A 25,864-nucleotide genomic window follows, 5' to 3' on the forward strand; every position below is an offset into this window, starting at 1 on the left:
TGTGTACATCTGGGAGGAGGCTGCCCACCACCATCAGACCTTCCCACCAGCATCAGACGTTTAACCCCCAGCATCAGGCCTTAGTCCAGCATCAGGCCCTCCCCCAGCAACAGGCCCTCCCCCAGCAACAGGCCCTCCCCCAGCATCAGGCCCTCCCCCAGCATCAGGCCCTCCCCCAGCATCAGACCCTGGTCCAGCATCAGATGTTCCTGCCCCAGCATCAGGCCCTCCCCCAGCATCAGGCCCTCCCCCAGCATCAGGCGTGGCAGCCCCACTTGTCTGACGCTCCTGAGCACACTTAGGCAGCCCCAGAGCAGCAGGACAATAGCTCTTGCAGGATGTGCATCTTTAGGAATCACCTGCGGAGCAGCAGCAGCTGGGGTCTGTTTCAGGCCAAGGAGAGGCAAAGAAGAGGCACTTGTGCCAGAGGCAGCGGTGGGTGTGGGCACGTTCCCCAGCTCTGCTTCCTCCCCGAGGGGGCTTTGCTCTCCTGCTCTTCTCACATGCTCACTCCAGGGCCCCAGGGCTGTGTCCTTCCAGATTCACGGTCTCCTTGATATCTCAAGCCCAAGTCCTGAGTTGCGTCCCAGTCCGGCGTGGCAGAGGGCTGGGAACATCCAAGCTCAAGAGCTGAAAGGATCCCAGGGGGACAGCCGGGCCCCAGCAGGTGGCAGAGCAGGCGATGAGTGTGGCCGCCAACAGAGAGCCCCACAGCAGCACTGGAAGGAGAGCAGGGATGCCTTAGCTCACTGGGGACATTGCCTGGCCTCAGAACTCAGATGTCACCCCAGCAGCTCTGGGGACACAGGAAGCCGGTGAGTGACACCACGCCACTCGGGCCGTGTGGGTGGGCACTGTTGACCATGGCCTCGGTTTTCATTCCCGTTCCGACTGTCCCTCCAAGGGCTGGCGGGCTCCTCCTCCGAATGGCACAGATATTTTCTTTGTGGGTGAACACATCCCGGCTTGTTTCTGTCGGCACTGTTGCTGCTCTTCGTGTGTTTTCCTCTTCTCATCCTGTGCTTGCTGCTCTTCCAGTTTAACTTAGGAGCAGCCCCCTGATTTTCTGCATTTCCTAGTTGTCAGCGTTCCCTGGGGCTTTCCAGGTGCCGCTAGCGGTAAACATCCTGCCTTCCACTGCAAGAGATAACGAGAGATGTGGGGTCGATCCCTGGGTTGAGAAGATGCCCTGGAGAAGGGCATGGCAACCCACTCCAGTATTCTTGCCTGGAGAATCCCACGGACAGAGGAGCTACTGGGCTACAGTCCCTGGGGTCACAAAGAGTCAGACATGACTGAAGCAGTTTAGCACAAACTCAGGTTTTAGTTCAGTCACTCAGTTGTGTCCAACTCTTTGCCACTCCGTGGACTGCAGCACTCCAGGCTTTGCTGTAATTCACTCTCCTGGAGTTTGCTCAAACTCATGTCCATCGAATCAGTGATGCCATAGAACCATCTCATTCCTGCTGCATCCACCAGAGAGGTGGCTGGGGCTCGGCAAAGTGCATGGTCCCACTGCGTGGATGTGAACCTGCCCTCACCACTGCCTCACCGCGTGACCATCACTGTCTCCTCCCCTGTAAATCGGGAGGTGGCAGCACCTGCTTGGTAAGGGGCACACACAGCGTCTGGTATACAATCAATGCACCATCCAGCTCAGTGTTGTATTCACTAACAAGAGGGATAGCACTGAACAATCTGCTCCTTTTTCTCTCTTCTCCCTTCACTGTGCTCCAGACCACATCTGTTTTACTCACCCTGTAAATCCCACACCCAGCAAAAGGAAGACACTCAACAAATATCTGGCTGAAGAGGCAGGAACATACCCTGTCCTTAAGGAGATGAAGCCGAGCGAGACGGGGGCCTGATGATAACACTGTGTGATGAGGAGACCCCAGGAGGACCTGCGTGGCTGTGGGCTGGGCGGGGGGCATGGGCAGAACCCCTCATGAGCTCCTGGGGATGGGGAAAGTGGCAGGAAGGAGGGGATGCTGTTCCTTGTGGGGTGCCCACAGATTGTACCTCACTCCTCTCTGATGAGCACTTAGGCCATTTCCAAACACTTGTCACTGTTCTGGAGGAAACAGTCATCGCCCGGCTCCTACTCAACCCGTTTCGTAGAATACGTTTCTCATCGGAGTAAGCATCTGCTTTACTCATTCCATGCTCCGTTCACCCACCCAGCCAGCCAACCATCTGTTCATCCACCCATCCACCCATCCACTCATCAACTGATCTGATCATCTCGGACCCTAGAGAAGACAGACGCCTCCTCCGCTCCTCCCAGGAGGACACCCAGCGTGAGTGACAGGAGCCTCGTGGGGACAGTGGGGGAGACACAGAAGGGACATACATGCAGACCCTCCTCCCTCTGAACGGTGAAGCACCCACCTGGTCCTAACGCCTCCTTGCTGGTGTGTCCAGGCCGGCCCTTTTCCTTCTTGCCAAACCAATGACCGATGGAAGACTTGATGCCCTTCTTCTTTGGGGCTTTCTGCAGCGAGTCCTGGCTGCTGTTGCTGTTGCTGGGGTTGCCCCCGAGACCGTCCTGAGAGCCTGTCGTGCTTCGGGGAGAGAAAATGACCTTTAACTGGCACCCTTGTGCAAACACACACCCCTCCATAAGACCTACTGATAGAACCGGACACCTAGCAACACCCACGCCTCAACCTCGCAGCAGATAGTGGAGTCTCCTTCACCAACCACACTCCACACGAGCGATGCAGGCTTCCGGCCACAACCAATGGCCCCAGGAAGCTGAGATTCTCTGACTGGAGCCCTCCCCCAAGGAGGGAGGTCTTCACTCCAGACGAGCTGGTGCAGAGGGCGCCCCGACCCTCCCTCAGGGTCGCTGCTCGGCAGGTGACAACGCTCCCAGAGAAGGCGAGCTCCCCAGTTCTGGGCAGTTCCCCCCGCCTCCTGCAGGGTGACCGTCCTCGGCCGTGGCAGGAGAGCGACGGTCACTGTGCAGGGCTGCTGGGCAGGTGACCACATGTGCCCTCCATCAAGTGCTGCCTGGCTCACGACGGGAGCTCAGCAGGTTGGGCTCTGAATGAGGACAGTGTCAGTCACAGGAAGGGACAGACAGTCTCCTGAGAGGAGACCCCTGAGGAAAAGGGAGGGACCCTCAAGAGCAAAGCCGAGAGGCATGGAGCCGTAACCATCAGGAACGCGCCCCAGGCCTGGCAGACCTCTAGCTAGAGCAGGAAGTGACCTCCCACAGGAGTCAACACGTAGAGACAGATGTTTTCTAAAATCACTGAGGTCACTGAGCTCTTCTACCCCGGCACCTGAAGTTCACCACTAAACACAGGCACCGAATCCAGTGGGATTCCTTTACAACCATCCTTGCAACTCTTTCAAGACAAGAGCCACAGGGCTCCTGAAACTGACGACGAGGCGAGCAGGCCCCTTACTTGCGGGCGTCCCTGATGTCCTCATCGCTGGCTGTGCGCAGTGAGCCCGTGAGCCGGTCCAGCCGAAAGGACCGCAGCGAGGCGGAGGTCGAGGTTTCACATTTGATGGTGTCATCTTCTACCTCTTCCTGTATGGCTGGCAGCTGAGGGAGTGAGGTAAGTGTAAAATTGGCTAACAATAGACTGTGTCGAAAAAGGCAATCACACAGGCTTTACATTATAACCAGAAACTTACTTGAAAATATATCAGCTATGCTATCCGCCAAGTACAAAAAATGCCTTGTTCTAGCTTAATGCCATCTTAAAGGACTGTTTGTTCAAGAGAAGCGGGGCCGTGGAGCAGCGAGAGCACCCCACTGACTGCAGAGACCCCGGACGGGAGCCTCCCTGCAGCCGGGCTCTGCACTCCCTGAAATCCAGCGAACAGATGGCCCTGCCAGGCAGGACAGCAGAGCCACGCCAGCACCGAGAACCCTGCATGGCATGAACTGCCCTGATGAAAGGACTGTGCTCATCGCCAGATGCTGCTCAGAAGCACCACTAGCAAGAGTAAGAAACCTCTCAGCAAAGCCGTCCAGACCTTTCGATTTGAAGGAGGAAAGGAAACAGCTTGTACCACCACCCGAGATCATCTGTAGTGATGATGCAGGTTACTGAGCCCAGGACAACAAGTGAAACACAGAAAAGGTACCTAAGCCCTCCATGCGAACACCATGTGTCTGGCTTGTATTTCTCAGTCACATACAGACCGGGGGCTACACACTGAAGTGCTTACACCCAGTTTGAGTGTCATTTGCTCCCTGGGGTTTACATAAAGCTCTCCTAGGTCTTCACTAAGAAATAATCTTGTATCAACCTAGAGGGGTGGGATAGGGAGGGAGATGGGAGGGAGGTTCGAAAGGGAAGGGATGTATGTGTACCTATGGATGGTTCATGTTGAGGTTTGACAGAAAAGAACAAAATTCTGTAAAGCAATTATCCTTCCATTAAAAAGTAAACTAATTAAAAAAAAGAAAAAGATGATCTCGCCTGGACTCCCAGCTCTTCCGCTAGTCCTGGGTCTGAAGCTAGGAAAGACACTGGTGGCAACAGCGTGGGGAACAGATGAACCCCTCGGGGTCCAGACAGGTCTCACGTATACATTTGGGTGTGTGGTTAAGCAGGGGAGGTTTGAGGAAACATGCATGGCAAGTATTTTTATAAACAATGAGTGCGTTGTTTTAACCAACTAACCAGTCCTTTTTTAATGGGATTCTGTAAAGAATACTGGTCCCGTGCAGCCCCACAGGAGCTTGGTGACAACAAAGTGACTTAGTGCAAAATACAGCTGGACTCATTTAACAGCAGCTGGATAAACTGGGCACCCTCCCCTGACCTCTACCAAGAAACCTCAGACAACAGAAGGCTACAAAGGCTAGAAATTATCCACATGGAACTGAACAGGGATCAATCTCAAATTCAAGTTAAAATAAGCACTTCTAAAAATCAGAAAACAACAAAGAACAGAGCAGGGAAGTGACACACCTGGGTTGACTATGGACTCAGTGGAGACAAACACCTGCCTTAGAGTCAGGGACCACGGCCAGCCCCTTCCCCCGGGCCTCCTCCTAAGGAAGGCTCTGGGTCCGCAGCCTGGCCGCCCTCCCCCAGGGTGGGAGCCGCCCCACTGCTGCCCACGTGACTAGGATGGGCAGTGCCGTGTCCTCACTTACCAGGAGGGCAAAGCAGGCCACAGAGCGGGCGAGCGGCACACCCAGGGCACCAACCCCAGGGTGATGACGCTGCTCTGCTGTGCCCAGCAGAAGGGCTCCCGGGCACTGAGCTGCCTGAACTGGAGCACGGCTGCCCGAGTCCTGCAGGAAGGCCCCAGGAGTGCTCCATCAGCGGGCTGGGAGTGGGAGAGGGACAAGGAAGGCCAGCCCTCGGGGCACTGGACTCCAACAACAGGGGCTCAACCAAGTGACCAAACGGGAGAGGCAGCGAGCTCCCTCCTGATGCTCCCTCCATCAGGGATGCCGTGATGGACACGAGAGCCTCTGGAGCAAAGCGGGCTGGACGGCACCACAGGAAGTGTCCAGGCTCTGATCAGACCAGTCCGAACCACACTGCTGGGTGTGGGAGCCTGGGCACGGTGCTCGGCCTCTCTAAGCCTCAGTGTCCCTGTCTGCTGAATGGGGATAACAGCAGCCTGGACCTCACCTGGCGTCTGCGGGATTAGATGACAGACTCGGAAAGCACTCGACAAGGTGCCTGGCGCACAGAGTCTCCTGCACACTGCTACCCACCGTCATTAAATCGCCTTCCCCCAAATCTAACTTCTATGGCTCTGATTCAGTCATTTGTTTAAAAAAATACTCTAAGCGGAAATTCCACGGTGGTCCAGATGTTAGGACTTGCCACTTTCACTGCCAGGACACTGGTATGATCCCTGGTTGCGGAACTAAGATCCTATAAGCTGTGCAGCATGGCCAAAAATATAAGTAAAGACAAATTTTAAAATAATAAATACTACTATGTCTATTATAAATAAGCATGAGATGATTAGAAGGCAAACACGTGGGAGATGGGCAAACTGTTACAATTGTCCCATCAAATGACCTATTTCCAACAGAACCATCAGCATACTTTAAGTGGTGGGTGAGTTTCATTACTTCCATTAAAATGTCAATTATTCACCAGTACACAACCACACAGGGTTCATTCGTGTAAAATGATAAGGACTCTCTAATACTGCACAGAGAAACAGAGGCATGCTAAATTACTAAATAGTTTACCTTTTGACAATGCTTCCTTAAATCACTAGGCTGATAGATGCATGCAAAGAAATGAAGAGAAACCAGATTTCTTGCGACTTTGAAGCTAAAAATTCAAGAATCAGTACAGACAAACACAGTATAGCAAAAATGATGGCAAACTTACAAGTGAGATGAAGACTTAGAGAACATGTAACTGGAAACAGAACATTTCTTTTGACCACAGAAATTAAATAAGCTATTCAAGTTTTACTAGAGAAACACTATAAATTATTACTCAGGAAGATACAATTCTATTACAACATCATGATTTATTAAAGCACAGCATTCTGTACAATAAAGGCCCTTAACAGTTGTCTATTCTCAGCCAAACTTCTCTATAAGTTAGTTTCTCTTCATAAAAAACATGTTATACTTTAAAATAGTAATTTAACTGATGAGGAAGTTACCATTAATACCTATTTGAACACTGAACAAATCGAACCACCTATTGGACATTAACATAAAATGCTTACCTAGAATTTGATTTAAAAGTTCTCAAAATAAATGTATTAAAGCACGTTCCCTGTGAAAATATGTAAGAAAGCAAGCTAGCATAATAGCAGGTGCAGTCTTTCCATTTTATTAACCATAGAAGATGCTTTTTAAAGAGTCTAGTAGAGACATTCACTGTGCAAAAGCTGATGAGATTTATAGTCTTAAAAACAAGCACCGACACAGAAAGGATATTGTGTCAAAAGTCCATTAATTCTACACTTAAGATCATTTCTTTAGGTAAGGATAATCTCATTTATGAATGACACATGATATGCGGTTGAGGATCCATCTACATTATGCTTGTAACTGCATAGTGACATGCTAATTCAAACTTACTGCTATGGGGAAAAACACCATTTGATGAGACATGAAGACAAAGCACAAACCCGACTAAGGGGACGCCTGCTGTGGACCACAGCACTGCTATGACCAGAGCAGGTGGGAGGACGGGGAAGGGGAGATGGATGGGTCAACTGCAGCCTCGGGGGCGAGGCGGGGCAGTGGTGGGAAGCTGGGGTCTGGACTGACAACCACTGAGCAGACAACAGGATGAGCCAGGAAATCACAACCAATGATGAAAGCAGACACACCATCAGAGAACTCCAACAGCAGGACAGAATATACAGAACTGTTCTTTTACAAACACTCGGAAAGAAATCAATCGTGAAACTACAGAGAAATCGTCAAAGAATTTTAAATATCAACTAATTAGCCAACGATGCAAATTATAAAAACAGTGTCTCCAAAGACCACAAAATGGACTAGTTACCACTTCACATGCCGCTAAATGATTCACAGTTAATTTAATGATATGCCGACTAACAATGCAGCTAACATGAAACGGGTGGTAACCAAAAAAAAAGTGAAAATACAAGTGCAGTTGTAAACACGAGTTCATGGGGTAAACAGCAATGCACTCGCAAAACCTAAGCTAAACATGGAAGAAAGCTGGAACATGTGCTTTAGAGCCGCACACTCTGTCACCAAAAGCCCTAGGTCGTCATCCCGTTTTCAGACTCGGAAGAGTGAGGAAGCCAGACTTCTTCACTAGGGCCCTGGGGCACCGGGCTTTGAACCTGGTTTCACACGCAGAGCTGGCCTGAGCGCGCGGCCAGGCGCATCAGTGAGCAGACCAGTTGAGATTCCTAAGCCAGGGGTCCAAATATCAAGACTAATTTGTCGCTGTGTGATTGTGGAATGATTTCGCTCAGTCGCGTCCGACTCTTTGTGGCCCCATGGACAGTGGCCTACCAGGCTTCGCGGTCCATGGGATTTTCCAGGCAAGAATACTGGAGTGGGCTGCCATTTCTTTCTCCAGAGGATCTTCCCAACCCAGGGATCGAACCCGGGTCTCCTGCATTGCACACAGACGCTTTACCGTCTGAGGCACCAGGGAAGCCCGATTCAAGACTAGGCAGTTTTAAAAATCTTAGACCTCTGAGCGTAGCAAACGTACCTGATTTTCTTCTGGGTAAAAAGAGAAAAAACAAACAAACAAAAGAAAACCAGTGTGCTCGGGGAGGGACGCGGCAGGGAGGAGGCAGACACATACCAGCGTCGTGAAGCCCAGCTTGTCTTCTTCTGGCTCAGGGCTGGGCTGCCTCCTTTTGGGCATGGAGCGCCCTCTGCTGGGCGGGAAGGAGTCGGCATACCAGGAGGCGGGATCCAGGTTGAGGGAGTTGGAGCATTTAAAGCGCGGAAGGTTGCTGAAGCTCCCACTGCCCACCCTGCTCTCAATCCCCTCCGCCCGCTGATTCGTGTTCTCTTTGTCTTTTGGGATGAACCTAAAACAGAATAAAATCATCACCTGCCTTTGTCAGCAGAGGAACATGTCTGGACAGCAAATTTGGGCTTGCATTCTGTGTCACCATTAGCAAATTCCAGGAAGAGGTGCTCAATTAACATCTCAGCAAAAAGGTTCAGCTTTCCCTCTTTGGAATATTCTCAAACTTACAATAACTTATCATTGAGTCTTACAAAGTGTCCCCTCATCATTCACGTTTGATTTTATTTACTCTAACATTCTGATGGGGCCTGTGTGGTGACTCTCCCTGTGAGGAGATACCTGAAGCTGACCACCTTTACCTTCCCTGCTCTCAGGGCAGAGATGCACGTCAGTGCCTCAGATCTTTTCCACTGGGAATCCGGAACTCCGTATAACCAAAACAGCGATTCACGAGCAAGCTGGAGTTTCTAAACACGTCTCCAGACCAGATGAAGTGCTGAGTTGAACTTTTCATTTTGTTTTAAGCTTGTGTATGTGCAAACGCATCACTTGATGAAATTCTCCACCAGCTTTGTGTGAGTTTCTGGATTCAGGTCAATGTGCTGCATTAACCTAGAATTCACAGTTACTGCTCTTCTCCCCTAATGTGTCATGGATGATTTTATATACAGATTACATGCATGATTATGCAAGTAAAATGATTTTCCCATTAAAATACAAGATCCTTACAAGTAGTAAACTCTCCAGTTTCACTTCTACTTATACATCTTGAAAGTTTTTCACTGTTGACAAGTTGATGGACAGAATTTACCATTTACATCAAGTCAACTTGTTGCATAAGGAAAAATCATTTTTACCTGACAACTTGCTCTAAAAATAAAAATATTAATACAGAAGTGTTCCCAGTTTCCTACGGGGATGAGGAAAGACAATCTTTCTGAGCTTGTCTGTGCTCAAACACGGCCCACAAAGCAGTCTGTCTCAGCGTCAAAAGTACAGGTGGCACCATCTGTGTTTTCTGGTTGTGCCATTCACCCCTGCCTTTTCCCCGAGCCCCCCGCACTCGACCAGCGGGAATGGGCACCTCGGCCAGGGGTGACAGGATGAGAACAATCTGAGCAGCAGCTCTGCCAGGTCCTGTGCAGGGTCACCGGCCTGCGGCCACTCTGAACGTGGACTCGGGACAGGAGGCACAGCTGTGCGGGTGTGGCACCAGGCAGGCCTCGGGGCCCCAGCCACCCGGCTGCCCCCAGACCCAGGGCCCCCTGCTCACCACGAGGCGGGCCTTTGGGTTCTATCCTGTTTTGTAAACTGTTCTAACTGCCAAGACTGGGTCTAAAGAAAACATTTTAAATATACTGATGAGATGAGAAAAACTCAAACACAGGTCCATGGATCACTGTCTTACAACAAGCCAATCTTCACAATGTATTAAGCTAAAAAGGAAAATGCAGATCTGAGTGGGAATTTGCCAAGCCCAGAACCCCAGCTTTTCTGTTCCAGGTGGCTTTTCACCAGAACGTAGAAGGCTCGAGGGACACACGAGGGCGAACCCTCAGTGCTGGAGGGTGCACGGGCCACAGGGGACACTGCCTCGGGACCTCACCCACCTTGGGGCCCAGAGCTGAGGGGGGGACACCCCACAATCCCCCCCCACAGAGTGCTGACACCACACTGTGGACAGAATGCCCTGGCTGACTGAGCTCTATAATCAAGGGCAATCTTAGAACTGAAAATTCCTGAAGCAGACCTGAAGTCAGTTTTCTCACTATGGAACACTCAGACTTCTCTAAGCAGAAGACAGCTCCTCAGAGAAGCCGAGTCTCCGGGGAGCTGGGCTCAGGCGCACCCACCAGATCTCTTCATTGATCTTGTCCAGCTGCTCCTGAATCCTCATGGCCAGAGTCTCGGCATCGGCCTGGCCGCTGGGCGACAGCAGAGCAGGCGAGCTGAAGACGGTGACCCGGTCGCCCTCGCCGTCTGACACGCCCTCGTCCCTCTCCAACACCTGGCCCACGTTGGCCAGCATGCTGGCTTGCTTCCCGCGCTCTTGGTCCTGATCTTTCAGGGGCTGCGCCTGGGGCACGAGAGGACCACATCTCGTCAGCAACATTCTGGGCACCTCAAGTCTATCAGGAACTGAACACAATTTTACATGGAAGCCCTGACTTTGGACAAATGGGCCATGCTTATGAGACACTGCCATCTCTTAAGCGAGCAGTACTGAAGAAACGGGCAGGAGGAGAATCCAGTTCCTAGATGGCCTGGTGACATTCAGGTCTCAGCGTGGACGGAAGGCAATCCTATGAGGTTATTCACAAGGGTGGGCTGATGGAGTCAGAGACAAAAACCGAAAATTGCAAATATATATCCTTGCTTCCATCAGCCAGGCTGAAGGAAAATTAGAAAAAAAAACCCTTCAGCTCCGCAGCCGCTGGGTCCACCCCACCGGTCATCACTGGTACTAGTTCGCCGAGGAGTGCCGTCCTCACGGGTTCCCAGCCCTCCGTTTTCCAGGCTGGTCTGAACACGCACAGACAGGAGTGAGCAGGGGCAGCCAGGGGACGGGAGGGCCAGCCTCCCGTGGCTCTCCTCTCAGGGCACAGGCCCTCGGGCTGTTCTGGGGATGGCCCCGCACACCTCAAGGGCGCCTCTGTCATCTGAGACGCATGCAAGAGTGCCTGCTGGGCCCCGTGCCGCCCTCCCGCTCTCCTCACACCTCACTCCCTTCTCTCCGCAAATCTCCCCCTGCCCTACTCTCACCCAGGTCCTGCCTTGTTTTCCCAGACATGACCTCAAAGCAACGGAGGGGCAGCCTCGAGCTGCTGGCTTGCCGGCTCCCTGTCCCCCGTGGCCAGTACCTTCGCTTTCTGTCTTCGTCACGACCCCTCCCCAGGGCTGGGCCACCCCTTTTCCTGGCTCCAGGACCACCTGCCATCATTCCTGCTCCGCTCCGGCAAACTAGCTGCCTATGGGTTCACCCCCATCAGCCTGATGAGCACATCCTCTCCATTCTCTCGCCTTAAAATCGCACATTTTTGAACACTTAATTCTGAGAAATTGTACTCTAAGTGTTCCATCGCAAAGAGAAACACTCAGAACAATACTAACCCTTATAAACCATAATGAATAAGAAGTCACATCTCAGGTGTAGAAAAGCTTCTGGAGGAAACATGGCCAGCCATTGACGACAACGAAGTCTATGGAGAGAAGCTGGACTTGGGGTCGGGGGTCGGGTGGTGGGGGACAGGACTCACTCTATTGCCCTCGCTCCTCCCATTGCTTTAGACTGTCTCCATGGACCTCACATTCATTCCTGGGCATCGCTCACATTCATTCCTCTACACCCCACTTCACTCCCTCACGGGGCAAAACAAGTCAAACGGCCAAGTTTCCGAGTCACTCGACTCAACCTGGCAGCTCTGTGCTGTCGGCCACGGCAGTCACTCGCCTTGTGCAGCACACTGAGGATGTGACGCAGGCCGGTGCAAAGCTCGATGTGGAAATCACACAGATTTCAAGACTCGCAGTGAAAAAAGCATGAAAAGCAGCCCGCTCATTTTTAGGAAATTTTAGATTGTGTATGTGGCTCATATTATCTTTCTGACGGACAGCACTGTCCACGTGAAAGGCTCATGCTTTGTCTCAGCTTTCGGGTGAACCCAGAAAGGACTACTTAGAATTCTGAACCACACACAACGGCCACACACTCTCAATCCACCTATAATGCAAATCACATTCAATGTTCAAAACCAGAAAACGCTATACACGTTACAGCAGTGGACTAGCCATAAGGAAAATGTAACTCCACTTCCGCGAAGCGTCTGCAGTAACTGTAACAGTGAACCCAGGTCAGTTCAGCTCTTAACACATTTCTAAAGGATTTAGAGATTTGAGGACCTTGTCGTTTTGCATTTCTTCTAAATGCTTTTTTGCATTTTCAACTTCCCATAGGAGAGAATTCTGAAAAAGATACATACAGTGCTTTCGAGTCAATTCTTAACAGACGTTGCGTGGACTGCGGGATGGCTACTCTCCTGTCTGAAAGCATAAAGCACCTCGGGATGAGGGGCGGACCTCGCGCCCAGAGCGAAGTGTCGGCACGAAGCCGGATGACAACTGTTAACACTAACTTGTACACAGAAAAACTCCTCCTTCCCCGACTGATCTTCTAGATCCAAGGAGGCCAGGTCCCTGGGGTAAGTGAAACTGCTTTATACTTGCTTTCAGCTTTTGCAGTTCAGTGGTCACTCAGGAAACTGGAGCAGGTTTCACATGTAAAATTCAAACCTGAGACAAAACTCTCCCCACCTCAGGGCCAGCCCACAGGTCAGGGTGAAGTGAGCTCTCTAGTGAGGTGTGGGTATCATCTTGGGTTTTGTGGGGGAAAAATGTGCCGCAGAACTTGTAGTGACCATGGGTCTCTCTCAGACAAGCCTTGCCCAAGCGCCGACCTCGGTGAAGGTTCTGGGCCTCGTCTTTAGGGCACTGGTGCAGCTGGGACAGGTTTTCACCGAACCTCAACCAGACTGTTGCCCACTGAGCTGCTCTGATAGAGGTTCTCAGACATTTTCCAAAGCAAATAAAAAGAGAGATGGCTGGAGTTGGAATATGAGAATGCTTGCTTTTACTTGCTTCAATCTTTTCTATCACATTATATAAAAGATCCTGAACTAAACTTATTGATTTGGCTGCATCGGGCCTTAGCTGCATCATGCGCGATTCCTTTGATGTGATTGCCGCGTGGCACGTGGAATCTTAGCTCACCAACCAGGGATCGAACCTGCGTCCCTGACCTTGCAAGGCAGGCTCCCAGCCACTGGACTGCCAGCAAATCCCAGAAATAAACTTCTAAGAAAGAAACGAAGGGGTGAGGGTGGACCTAGAAGAATGTTCTAGCACAGCGGCTGGTAACATCGGGGCCACTGGTGATTCCGCCTCACTGAGGCTTTCTGGAAGGGTTGTGGGCACACATCTACGTCTGTTCCTTTACACACTGCCTGTGGATGCTGTCACGCTTATTGACTAGCGTGAAATGCTGCTACTCCAACCAGCAAAGACATTCACTCTGGGGCCCTCTATGGGAGTTTCCCAACTCCTGTCCTGGAGATTCCCCCTCTCACCCCCGCCACACACAGACCGGGCCGAGCCAGGCCAGGCCACATGCGCCTCTTGTAAAGGGGCCATGAAGCTGGCTCACCTTATCCTCCAGAGCAGCCATTCTCTCCTTCAGATGAAGCTGAAGCCTCTCCTCTGAAACAGACAGAAGCTTATCCACGGTATCCGATGAGTGTTCGTTGTGTTCTTCATTCATTTTTTCTCTTTGCCTTGCCTAAAACAGGAAAAACAAAAACTCATAAACTTCAAAAGCAAGCACAGTCGTTCTTTTAAAAGCACCAGGGAGCCGCGACGTGAGCGGCCTGTGCCCTGGTTCCCGAGGCGGTCCCCTCCCACGGCCACCTCTGGTGGGCTCTTGAGCATCCCCAGAGCAGACGGGAGGGTGCAGAGGGAGGCAGGGACTTCACTGGTCAAAGGTCACTCCCAACACTTCTCTTTGGCAGAGCACCTGGGGGACCTTAGTGTCACCAGCCATTTCCTGTGGAAGCGGCTCGAGGAGCAAGCAGAGTTACACTCAGAAACAAGTACACTTGAAAGGGGATCGGCTTACACACACGTCGGTGGAGGAATTTCCCAGTATATAAATAGAAGCTTGATTCTGGGTTAAGGGTGTAAAATGAATTCAATTTATAAAGCAAAAAGTGAGAAAATTCATTTTGGAAAAAAAGCCAGTGGAGATAGACTTTCACATATTTTCCTTTACATGAAACATCACTTGAATTCTTTGTAATGATTGCTCTTGTTCAGTCCCTCAGTCGTGTCTGACTCTTTGTGACCCCATGGACTATAGCACGCCAGGCTTCCCTGTCCTTCACTGTCTCCCAGAAGTTGCTCAAACTCACGTCCTTTGAGTCAGTGATGACATCCAACCATCTCGTCCTCTGTTGCACCTTCTCCTCCTGTCTTCAGTCTTTCCCAGCATCAGGGTCTTTTCCAGTGAGTCAGTTCTTCACATCAGGTGGCCAAAGTATTGAAGCTTCAGCCTCAGCATCAGTCCCTCCAATGAATAGTCAGGACTGATTTCCCTTAGGACTCATTGGTTTGATCTCCTTGCAGTCCAGTGGACTCTCAAGAGTCTTCTCCAACACCTCAGTTCAAAAGCATCCATTCTTTGGTGCTCAGCCTTCTTTACGGTCCAACTCTCACATCCAGACATGACTACTGGAAAAACCATAGCTTTAACTAAGTGTTCCTTTGATGGCAAAGTAATATCTCTGCTTTTTAATATGTTCTCTAGGTTGGTCATAGCTTTTCTTCCAATGATAATTCATATTCAGTTCAGTTCAGTTGCTCAGTCATGTTTGACTCTAGGACCCCCATGGACTGCAGCATGCCAGGCTTCCCTGCCCATCACCAACTCCCAGAACTGCCATCCAACCATCTCATCCTCTGTCATCCATTCTCTTCTTGCCTTCAATCTTTCCCAACATCAGGGTCTTTTCCAAGATGAAAATTCATATTAAAAAACTGGAAATAATTACCTCAAGCAATTTTTAATTGTAATAACAAAGTTGGAAAGTCTGTGATTTATAAAATGAGCATCAATTTCATGGTTTAAAAAGCTGTTTTAGGACCTACTGTATAAAAAAGAATGGAGAGAAGACAAAAGAATGCTAGATTTGAGATTGGCCCCGTGTTAGAAATTGCTGAGGCCAATTGATTGGTCATGGGCATTTATTATACTACTCCGTCCACTTTTGTGCATGTTTGAAATATCCCATCATAAAAAATCAAAAAACAGGTTGCTGCTGCTGCTGCTGCTAAGTCGCTTCAGTCGTGTCCGACTCTGTGCGACCCCACAGATGGCAGCCCACCAGGCTCCGCCGTCCCTGGGATTCTCCAGGCAAGAACACTGGAGTGGGTTGCCATTTCCTTCTCCAATGCATGAAAGTGAAAAGTGAAAGTGAAGTCACTCAGCAGTGTCCCACTCTTCACGACCCCATGGACTGCAGCCCACCAGGCTCCTCCGTCCATGGGATTTTCCGGGCAAGAGTACTGGAGTGGGTTGACAGGTTATTTTCTGCTAAATATTTTCTGTTAAAACAGTGTCTTCTCCAGCAACACAATTCAAAAGCATCAGTTCTTCAGTGTTCAGCCTTCTTTACGGTCCAACTCTCACATCCATATGTGACTACTGGAAAAATGATAGCTTTGACTATACGGACCTTTGTTGGCAAAGCAATGTCTCTGCTTTACAATATGCTGTCTAGCTTTGTCGTAGCTTTCCAAGGAGCAAGCATTTTTTAATCTCATGGCTGCAGCCACCGTCTGCAGTGATTTTTGAGCCCAAGGAAATAAAACCTGTCACAGCTTTCCCAATAAGGCATCGGCATTCAAATATTTTTAAAGCAAACCAAAAGTTTACTTTGAATTGGCTCAGTCATAAACAGCACCCCAATCTCAACAGCCTCTGAGCAGCAGTTCTGAAAGTAAGGAAGTGCACCCCTGATCGGGAGACATTGAGCTCTCTGCTTAAGCAGAGAGGGAGCCTCACCGAGGTCTCATGATGGGAGTTCAGAACCACAGCCCCCTGGGAGCCCACATGTGAGGCTCTGCAGTCCAGGCCCAAGAACACAGCTAAGGTGGGGATAGTACTGACCCCTGAGGCTGGACCTGGGATCCCCACTCCATTTCCTGGATGTTCGGTACCGCTGTGTGGCCAACCCTTCCGGGAAACCTCTCTCAGGGCTCTCTGATGCGAGCCTCCACCATCGCCCTTTCCTGGAGCGCCTTCTGTCGCAGCGCAACTACGGTTCTCCTCCTGTCTAGGAGCAGCCATCCTACACACACACCCCACGTCTGGACCGGCAGTTTGGCATGTGGGACTCCAGCGCCACGTCCGAGGCAAGCACCTCCACACCTGGGCACCATGCCTTCCGTTTCACGGGCCTCGGGCTGGCTCCCTCAGGTTTGAGGGCCACTCGTAAGGTCCAACTGTATGCTGAGCAGCTCCCCGGCCTGGCTGGTCAGAGCAACACGCGTCCTCCTTGAACGTGGGGACCCCCTGGCCCCTGCCCACCACCTACGGGCGACCACATCTGGCCCTGCTCCCGAGGTTGGGTGCCTGGATCAGCAGACAGGGCCACACACGCACACTGGACGCCAGAGACAGGAGCGGCGGAGAAAGGCAGCGCCGGCCCCGCCCAGCCGCGTCTCCGGCCCACACGCCCCTCTCCTCCATGCTGCTGTGTCTCTCTCCCGCCTGTCGGCCAAGAACAGCGTCAGCTCCGCTCGCAACGACCCTGTCCTGACGGCACGTGGGCTGTGACCGCAGGGGCGGCAAGCGGGCCATGCTCTGTGCGGACCACTGGCTCCGGGTTCGCGGGGGGCACACCCGCACGCCTGCTCACGCAGCCGGCGCGGCTTCGTGTGTGACACGTGGGTGACGGAGGGTGCTGGTGACCGGCTCGTGAGAGGAGAGGTGCTCCCCCTGGCCCCAGACCCCCTCCTCAGACTGCCTGGGGCGAGCCAGCGCGGGCAGCAGGCAGTGGCAAGCACGGGACACACGAGGGCACACGTTCCTCCTTCCTAAGCTGGGAGGTAAGTTCGAACAGTTTCGCCTCCTTAGTGGCAGAGCTTCCGGAAGACAAAAGTTCAGACTACAAGGCCGACCGGGGACAGACAGCAAAGATGCCAGGGGAGAGAAGAAACCAGCCCTTGAGGGGAAGATCACAGGCAGAAGGGCGCCCCCTGGCGGCTGTTAGTGACCCTGCTCGGGGAGGGTTTGCGAGCACAGGACACCACCCGCCTCCGGGAAACCGGCCGGCCCCTCAGGTGCTCCCTGAGCTCCAGGCAATGCTCCAACAGCCAGGCCAGCACAGGCCCGGCCTGCCTCTCCATGCCCAGCCAGTGCCCACCAGCAGTGCGGGGCAACACCTTTCCCACCAGAAGGATGGGGTGGCTAGCTGGCTGTGGGCACCATATCCCTAGCAGCGCCACGTCTCCTGGACGCGGCCTCTCACCCGTGGGCTCCCGGGGACTGCAAGCTGGGAGTGGGGCCCTGGGTCTGCACCGTGCCCCGCTGTGACTTATTCAACAATGTATGAATAAAGACTTAAAACTGTGCTCATGACAGAGCTATTTTGGCCATCTCTTAACGAGAATGGGATTTTTCTCGTTCTGTATCCTGCTAGGCTTTGAGTTGCTGACTGAACTCTGAGCAGCAGTGACTCGGAGCTGAAGCATCCTGCGGACACAGAGCACAGGACAAAACTGCAGGGAAGTTAACGTAGGGATGACATGGGAGCGGGGACTGTCTGACACTCAGGGAGCGCTCCCATCGCAGACGGGCAGCAGGACCCCCGCGTCTGCGCTCCTTTGTGGACTGAGCAGCACCGGGAGTGACACGGTGGGACAGCAAGGGAACAGGCCCTCCCCGCGCCCGCCCCCTGGGGACCAAGAGAAGCACCTTGGAGAGCGCAGCCACCCCCTGAGCCAGCTCAGCCTCCACTTCTGTCAGCATCTGCTGCAGCTTCTGCTCTGCCGGCTCCAGGCACAGCTGCAGCTGTCGGTCTTTATCCTCCTTCTACAAAGGGAAAGCAGAACATCAAAACGGGCCAAGTGGTGCAGCCTCTGCCATTGTTAGTAAGCTGAGACAAAACCTAAATGCATGTGTCTACAGGATTAGTTCTGTTTCGGAAGCCGCGTGACGGTAATTTTTCTCTCAGTGTTCCTGGGCTTGGTCTCAGTGGGCAGAACACCTTCTGCCAGAGTATTTGCTTTTCCTAAACGTCTCCAAAGAAGTCTTTAAAGAAAAAAAAAAGTTCTTATATATTAAAGAAGATCAGGTTTCTATAGAAGCTTATTCATTCTTATTGACAAGTTAAGGGTCAGTACTGACCCTTCTTAAAACATCACCAGAATCATCATTTGAAGGGAACCCTACCGACCGCAGACGGCCATGGGCTTGTAAGCCAAAATATGGCTTTCATCTCCTCTGAAATACAAACCTGACCAGAGTGTGCCTGGGGAAATGTCAGTCAACTAACATTTGTAAATGCATGATTATTCTTTTAATAGATCTTCTTCCTCTGAAAACTTTCAGTGTAGAACATTTAGACAGATTCTTTTTTGAAAAAGAAAAAAAATGAAATGATCTATACGCTCGGGTTCCTGAGAGGTTAGCATTTATTTCTAAGCAGCTTTCTTATTTTTTCTCTGTGTGTATTACTCTATGTACGTACATAAACAATAAGATGTGCTTTAAAACCCTCAGAAAACAACAGCATATGGTACGTAGTATTTTCTGATCTGCCTTTTACAGCCATTATTTTGTATATCAGAATGCTCTTAATTAGCATTCCACATCATACATTTCAATGGCTTTCTAGTATTTTATTTTTGTAGTGGGGCCAATGATATACATTGTCACACACCAGACTGACTCACTTTGTTTTGGAGAAGCCAGATTTGGTTTTCCTGATTAAGTCCTGATTATGTGAGACCCACACAGGAACAGGAGCAAGTAAAGCTCACCAAACCACAGGAAGTACAAATCCTAATCAGACTGGAGCTCTAACCCTGCCTTTTGTCACAGTGACCCAAGTTCCTAACAGGCAGCCAGCTGCTGTGAAGTTCCCTGCTGCTCTCTGCTCTTTCAGGAAAAATGCTAACAAGCCAATAGATTCAAGTCAAGTGAGACAAGAGTCAGGAGTGGAATTCCACAAAATGGTTAACCCACATCCCAAATAATTCAAACCTCTAAGTTGCAGTCACCCTCAATTTTTAAAAAATGTATTTCCTTTCAGTACAGCTGATTGATCATGATGTACATCCACACTTTTGAACGCAGTATTTTAGGGTCATAAGAACTTTACACTGGGACTTGATTTCCAACATGGGAGTCGCATGAAAAGGTCTTTACCTTCCTTCCTCAGTATTCACTACTACAGAAGTCAGACACAGTTCAGGAAAAGCCATTACCTGTCGATGCATAGAATCCTTATTTGCGATTTCATTTTCAAGTTTATCATCGAGGTTGTGCACAGAGATGGCTTTGTGCTGTGCAGCGAGGCAGCGTTTCTCAAGTGTAGTGATTCTCTTCTCCATGTCCTCCTTCTGGGCCATAGCCTACAACCAGGCATTGCAGAGGAGAAAAGGTAAGTCATTATCATAGAATACTGCGATACAATTAAGAGTAAAAAAGCTGGACTAAATCCTAAGTTTCAAATCAAACATAAAATTAGTGTCCTCAAAAATAAAGTCCTAGACATGGCAGTTTTCTGAGATGTGAGCAAAAACGCACCTACCTCAAATGTCACATTTGCCACGATGGAACCCATCTGTCTTAACGTCTGTCTGGCCACTCGATTTACCAAGCTTCTTTTCTACATCATAAACCCGACCAGCAAACAAAAAGTACACTAAACTACTCTGTCATTGCAAGAATTCCAGGAGGGAAGGTATCTGGCATGAAATGAGGATCTCTATCTCCTACACCATACAGGCGGGCTTGACCCAGAACAGGGAGGGACCTTCAACAGATCCTACCGGGAGCTCTGAGGCTCATTTCCTCAGGTAAAAGTTGGAAAAATCTCATGCAATTTCCTCAAAATTACATAAGAATATTAATGAGTAGAAACAGAAGTCACAGTGTTACACAACTGGGAGCAGCCTTCTCCAGCCGAGTCCTCCTCAAGCAGTTACACCACATGGAGGAAACGCCCAAACCAGGAGCAGAGCTTGCTGCCGATGCGACTCCTGTCCGCCGGCTCAAAATCCATTTCAGGTCCCTCCGTGCTCACTAAGTAACCGATGTTGTCCTAACATTAAAAGTGAAAGGTCTTAAAAACGCTTTTTCCAGAATTCTCTGTGTATTAATCTCTGCCACCTAATCTCCTCCTGTTGCCAAAGAGTAGTGTGAACACGTTATACAAACGTGTGCAAATATTTCTGTTTTGAGTTCTCACACCGAGCTACTAAACAAGTACACCTGCTGTACCACATGTTGGAGGGGTGCCCTCTGAGACAGTCTCACGGGGGAGGGGTGGGGCAGAGTGGGCGCTGTCTCTCTGTGCAGAGAGGAGAGGCGAGGCTCACAGGAGGAGGCCTGAGCCCCCAGCTCTCTTCTGTTTTCACAGTGACCGTTAGGGAGCTTCTCATAAATCACGACACCCGCAGACATGACCGCCAGAAACATCCTGATTCTGCCTTGGTTACACAGCACGGGCCTGAGGATCTGAGGGTGAGCAAAAGCCACTCGACTTGTCTGACCGCTGGTATCACTGTCACACATCCTTTCAAGGAGCGGAACCTCAGAAAACTAGAGAAGATGGCCAGGCAAGCTGCCTCAGCAGAGCCCACACAGCATGTTCCCATCTCTCTGGGAGAGCGGGCTCCACAGATGTTCAGACTCACCTGAGTGAATCAGAAGGAAATTTCAGCATCATCGGGAATATGTTCAGCAGGCAGGTAGGGGGATGAACTGGGAGACTGGGGTTGACATATACACACTACTGATACTATGCATCAAGTCAGCAACGAGTGAGGGCCTACTGAACAGCACAGGGCACTCTATCAGTGCTCTGTGGTGAGGTTAATGGGTAGGAAACCTAAAACACAGGGAGATTTGTGTGTGTGTGTGTGTGTGTGTGTGTGTGTGTATATATATATATATATATATGATTGGTTCACATTGCTGTACAGCAGAAATTGACACAGCAGGGTAAATCAACTCCAATAAATGAATGAGTGGATGAATGAATTTTTTAAAAAGGAACACACTGGGCCCCCTAGAACTTGTGGAAATGAGGAGTCCACACCCAGGGTGCAGCACAGCCATGTTGGTCCACTGCCAACGGGCCGCCTGGACCAGGCCTCTTCTACCCCAGAGACCTCGACGCAGAGGCGGGAAGGCAGCCAGTGGCGGTCTCGCCAGTGCTCTGCTCTTGCTCACGCAGCCGTGCCAAGGCTGAGATCACGGGGAGAACAAGGGACCCACATTCCGCCTCAGGACAACAGACACGTCCACTGTCACTCACTTCACGGACGTCCTGCTGTAATTTCACATTCACTTCCTTAGACTTGAGGAGGTCCTTCCTGGCCGTGTCCAGGTCGTTCTCCAGCTCTGTTACGTGGGCAGAGAGGGCTGCCAGGCGGTCCTTTATCTCTCTCTGCTCCCGTGACTTCTTCTCGATGATTTCCTGGAGCTCGGGCCCCTGAGCCAGGTCTTCGTCGCGGGTTCTCTAAGGGGGAAAGGAAACCTTAGACAGCCTTGTTTTGGGAGGGAGGGAACACAGCACTTCCGGAAAATCGGTGAAGTCAAAACTGCCTTCTGCGCTCTGGAGCTCACACGACCCTCACGGCCACTCAGACCTACATGATGCATTGGTGAAAGGTCTCAGCAGCCCCGCACAGACTGGATAGTAAGACGAGAACCAGACAGAGAGTGAGACCGAGGACATGCCTTTCCATTGGCGCTTGGCATGTTTTCTTGCTTGTGATTTACATCAAGCACCCCGTCCATTAGTATCTTTTTCGGGTTATTCTTCTCTTTAAGAATCATCAGTGAAAACCAAAAAATTGAATCAGAATAAAGAAATAAGTAAAGACAGCAAAACTCCATTTGGAAAAACTCAACTCAAAACTGAAAATACAGCATAAAAAGAAAATACATGGTGATGTTATCCATCCCGAATAGAAACAGGTGATTCGAGTCAGAATTTGTCTCCGACTAGACAAAGGGGTGCTTAAGAGATCCTGCAGCTCTGAGCCACAAGTCTAGTTTACTAGTCATTAAAATAACCCAGGTGGGCTGGTCCTCAATCAGAAAGATAAAGAACATCTGATGTCCACCACTACAGCCTTCACACTTTTTTAAAATGAAAGGATACCAATGACAAACCCTTGGACTGCAAGGAGATCCAACCAGTCCATTCTGAAGGAGATCAGCCCTGGGATTTCTTTGGAAGGAATGATGCGAAAGCTGAAACTCCAGTACTTTGGCCACCTCATGCGAAGACTTGACTCATTGGAAAAGACTGATGCTGGGAGGGATTGGGGGCAGGAGGAGAAGGGGACGACCGAGGATGAGATGGCTGGATGGCATCACCGACTCGATGGACGTGAGTTTGAGTGAACTCCGGGAGATGGTGATGCACAGGGAGGCCTGGCGTGCTGCGATTCATGGGGTCGCAAAGAGTCGGACACGACTGAGTGACTGAACTGAACTGAACTGAACTAACTGAAATTACACGATGAATGATCCAACTTACCTTGTTATGTGTGGCAGCTAATTCTTCTAACAAACTACACCTTTCAAGTGCTCCTCCTGTGTTGATGTGTGTATATACGTGAGTGCACTTCTTAGCGTATGCTGCTGCTGCTGCTAAGTCGCTCCAGTCGTGTCTGACTCTGTGCGACCCCATAGATGGCAGCCCACCAGGCTTCCCTGTCCCTGGGATTCTCCAGGCAAGAACACTGGAGTGGGTTGCCATTTCCTTCTCCAGTGCATGAAAGGGAAAAGTGAAAGTGAAGTTGCTCAGCAGTGTCCGACTCTTCGCGACCCCACGGACGGAAGCCTACCAGGCTCCTCCACCCATGAGATTTTCCAGGCAGGAGTACTGGAGTGGGTTGCCATTGTATACTCACCCTAATACGCGGCTACTATAACAGAATACATTTAATGTATCTCATTGATCTTAACATCAAAAAATCTGCTTATTAACAGCTTTAAATTCTAAGTTTGAGAGGAAAAAAAATGTTTCCTAAAATAACTCTATTACTTAGTTTTTAATTGCAAATTGATATACAGAACATAATAAATCTTGAGACATTTATACCAACTAATACTTTTCAACTGGCGGCTTCCCAGGTGGACCAATGGTAAAGAATCCACCTGCCAATGCAAGAGGGCAGGTTCAATCCTTGGGTCGGGAAGATCCCCTGGAGTAGAAGATGGCCACCCACTCCAGTATTCTTGCCTGGGAAGTCCCAGGAAAAGAGGAGCATGGTGGGCTACAGTCCACAGGGTCGCAAAGACTCGGACATGACTGAGCATGTATGCAGGCAACACTTTTTAACCACATAAAACTCTGACTTCTTACAGAAAAAAAGTATTTACAAGAATTCAAGAAGCTCAAAAGTCAACTAGTTACATAAATACGTGCATCATCCACCTAACAAGGCTGCAAGTGTACAAATCCAGGATGGCCGGGTGGCTGGTACCTTCTTGTCCAGGGCCTTGTGGTGCTCAAAGAGTAATTTCAGCGACTTGATCACCTCCAGCTCGCTGGTCATGCCGGCTGGGGACTGCGCCTGCCACTTGCCCGCCGTCGTCTGGAGGGACGGTGAATACCGGGAAACCAGGAACTCCAGGTGCTCCAGCAGCAGCTGCAGGGCAGGGCCAAAGGAGCACCATCAACCTCATGCTTGAATTCAGGGCCGACAACCCCTCTCAGCCTCATGCTACAGCCGGAAACATGCTGAGGCAAGTCGGAATCCCGCCACTTCAGTCTAAAGTTAGAGTGGACTTCCCCAGTGGCCCAGTAGTTAAGACTCCACACTTCTGCAGGGGTCATGGGTTTTAATCCCTGGTCAGGGAACTAAGACCCCACACAAACTGTAGCATGGACAAAATTGTAGGTTAAGAGAATTCCGCCCTCAAATGTACTAAAATTATAGTAGCTCTCATCATAAATTTGAAGCAAAGTATGAGAACTCCAAACTGATCCACCCTAGTCTGCTCAGTGGGAAGATGTGAAAAATGACTTGAAAACCAGAAAGAGTTTAAAGACAGCAACACGGAGCCCAGCGGTGACCCCGCGGGGCAAATGTCAACATGTGAGAATTCCCCTACTGACCATGATGTTATTCCGCTCTGCTATCAGCAGAGCTATTTCTTCTTCTCTTGCAAGAAGCTGTTCCCGGCATATATTGAGCTCTTCCATAGATGTTGCCAACTCCTAGAAAACAGTGAAATGAGTAAGTAACTAAATGCAAACACAAATTAAAAAGAGAGCGAGACTCTGAAGACTGACCCTGTCAAGTCTCTCCAGGCTCCACACAAAGGGTCTCCCTGCCCCTCCAGAGAAGAGGGGGTCCACTGACCCCAAGACCACACAGACCACCACAACTCAGACCGGCCTTCAGCCTCCACCTCGACCTGGCAGGCACGCGGCAGGGGAGAACCCGGAATCCAAGCCTGCCTTCTCAAGACCCAGGGACGTCTGAGAAACTTCCCTAAACATAAACCTAACAACAAAGTGGATAAAGAGATTCTTAAACGACACACAGACAAGTGACCTAGAACCGCTGGGGAGAGTGAGGAAGAAAGGTAAGATCTACAAGGCCATCAGGCTTTGGAGTGTTCCTCTGGGAAAAAGGCTGATGGCACCCCAAGGCCATCTGTTAGCCTGACTCCATTGAAGTCACCCAGTCATTCAATAAACTGGAGAAAATGTTAAATTCATGTTTTATGTATTTTATCACAATTTTCACGCACGCGGTGCCGTCCACGTGGTGAACTTGCTCAAACTGAACCACATGGAGTCTTTCATTCTTCTAGTTTTCTTTACACACACAAAAAAATCCTGGGCTACATATTCCCTACTACATACTGAGTATTCAGCACCTAGAACACTGCCCAACGCTTGTTCCGAGGCATGTAGTAGACATGTGAAGCTACGAGGGTATATGTTATACACATAAGCAGTAGGTACCCGTCATTAAGATACTGGACACACTGTTCTGTGCTTTGTAAGATGGGAGAGGTTAAGGGGCTTAGCCTTTCTGCTTCAAGGACTGACTCTATAGCTCAATCCATGTGCCCCAGTGACTCCTCCAGACAGTGTTTCCCTTCTTGTGGGGCCCCCGCCCGTCCTCCACGCAGCACCTGCACAACCACTTACAAGGTCAACCTGCTGGGGTCGATCTTGCCCAGAAGGCCAAAACGCCCTGGCCGGCAGGGCCTACAACCACGCTAACAAAATGAAACACAGCTCCAACGCTTTGCTGGGTGAAGGCCAATCCGACGGGCCCAGCCCCCGGCTGCTCTCACCTCAGGCCGCTCTGCTTCCAGGACTTGGGCCGAGGCCAAGTTCTTCCTTGTCTTGGCCTTTGCCTTGGGGATGCAGCACTGGAAAAGTGCCCATAGACGGGCCCTTCTGCGACCCATCCTCGCGGATGGGGGCAGCCCCCCACTCAGGGGCAACTGCTGTTTCACGGTTAGATACCTCAGCACCTGAGCTATCACCACCAATCTCACACTACGACCATCACTATTCACACTACGACCACCGCTCTCACACACACAGCTCTCACACACCACTCTCACACACTACTCTCACACACGACGCTCTCAGACACACTGCTCTCAC

General features: G+C 50.5%; 1 protein-coding gene across 1 annotated transcript; it reads right to left on the reverse strand.

The window, feature by feature from the left end:
* Positions 1-1,075: 1,075 nt before the first annotated feature.
* Positions 1,076-25,662, reverse strand: LOC138094947 (liprin-alpha-1-like). The gene is made up of 17 exons (XM_068990955.1): positions 25,546-25,662; positions 24,350-24,451; positions 23,715-23,879; positions 23,135-23,150; positions 22,764-22,818; positions 21,955-22,057; positions 21,530-21,733; positions 19,473-19,619; positions 17,959-18,075; positions 16,645-16,752; positions 13,633-13,764; positions 10,286-10,509; positions 8,259-8,490; positions 6,191-6,220; positions 3,417-3,559; positions 2,392-2,564; positions 1,076-1,137 (listed from the first exon to the last, which is right to left on the reverse strand). The coding sequence occupies exons 1-17, from the start codon at positions 25,660-25,662 to the stop codon at positions 1,076-1,078; spliced, it is 2,130 nt and encodes a 709-aa protein (XP_068847056.1).
* Between the last annotated feature and the right edge of the window lie 202 nt (positions 25,663-25,864).

The sequence above is a fragment of the Capricornis sumatraensis genome, chromosome 19 (genome assembly GCF_032405125.1).
Source record: "Capricornis sumatraensis isolate serow.1 chromosome 19, serow.2, whole genome shotgun sequence".
Classification (NCBI taxonomy): domain Eukaryota; kingdom Metazoa; phylum Chordata; class Mammalia; order Artiodactyla; family Bovidae; genus Capricornis; species Capricornis sumatraensis.

What these genes read in the sequence shown, in the direction of transcription:
- LOC138094947 (XM_068990955.1), bottom strand. Translation starts at nt 25,662, where the DNA reads ATGGGTCGCAGAAGGGCCCGTCTATGGGCACTTTTCCAGTGCTGCATC. An exon ending in AGGATTCTATGCATCGACAG is followed by an intron (nt 18,076 to 19,472) that starts GTAATGGCTTTT and finishes TTCCCTTTGTAG; the next exon opens with AAGGAGGATAAAGACCGACA. An exon ending in CAAGGAGGCGTTAGGACCAG is followed by an intron (nt 1,138 to 2,391) that starts GTGGGTGCTTCA and finishes TATCTCTTGCAG; the next exon opens with TGGAAGGCAGGATGTTTACC.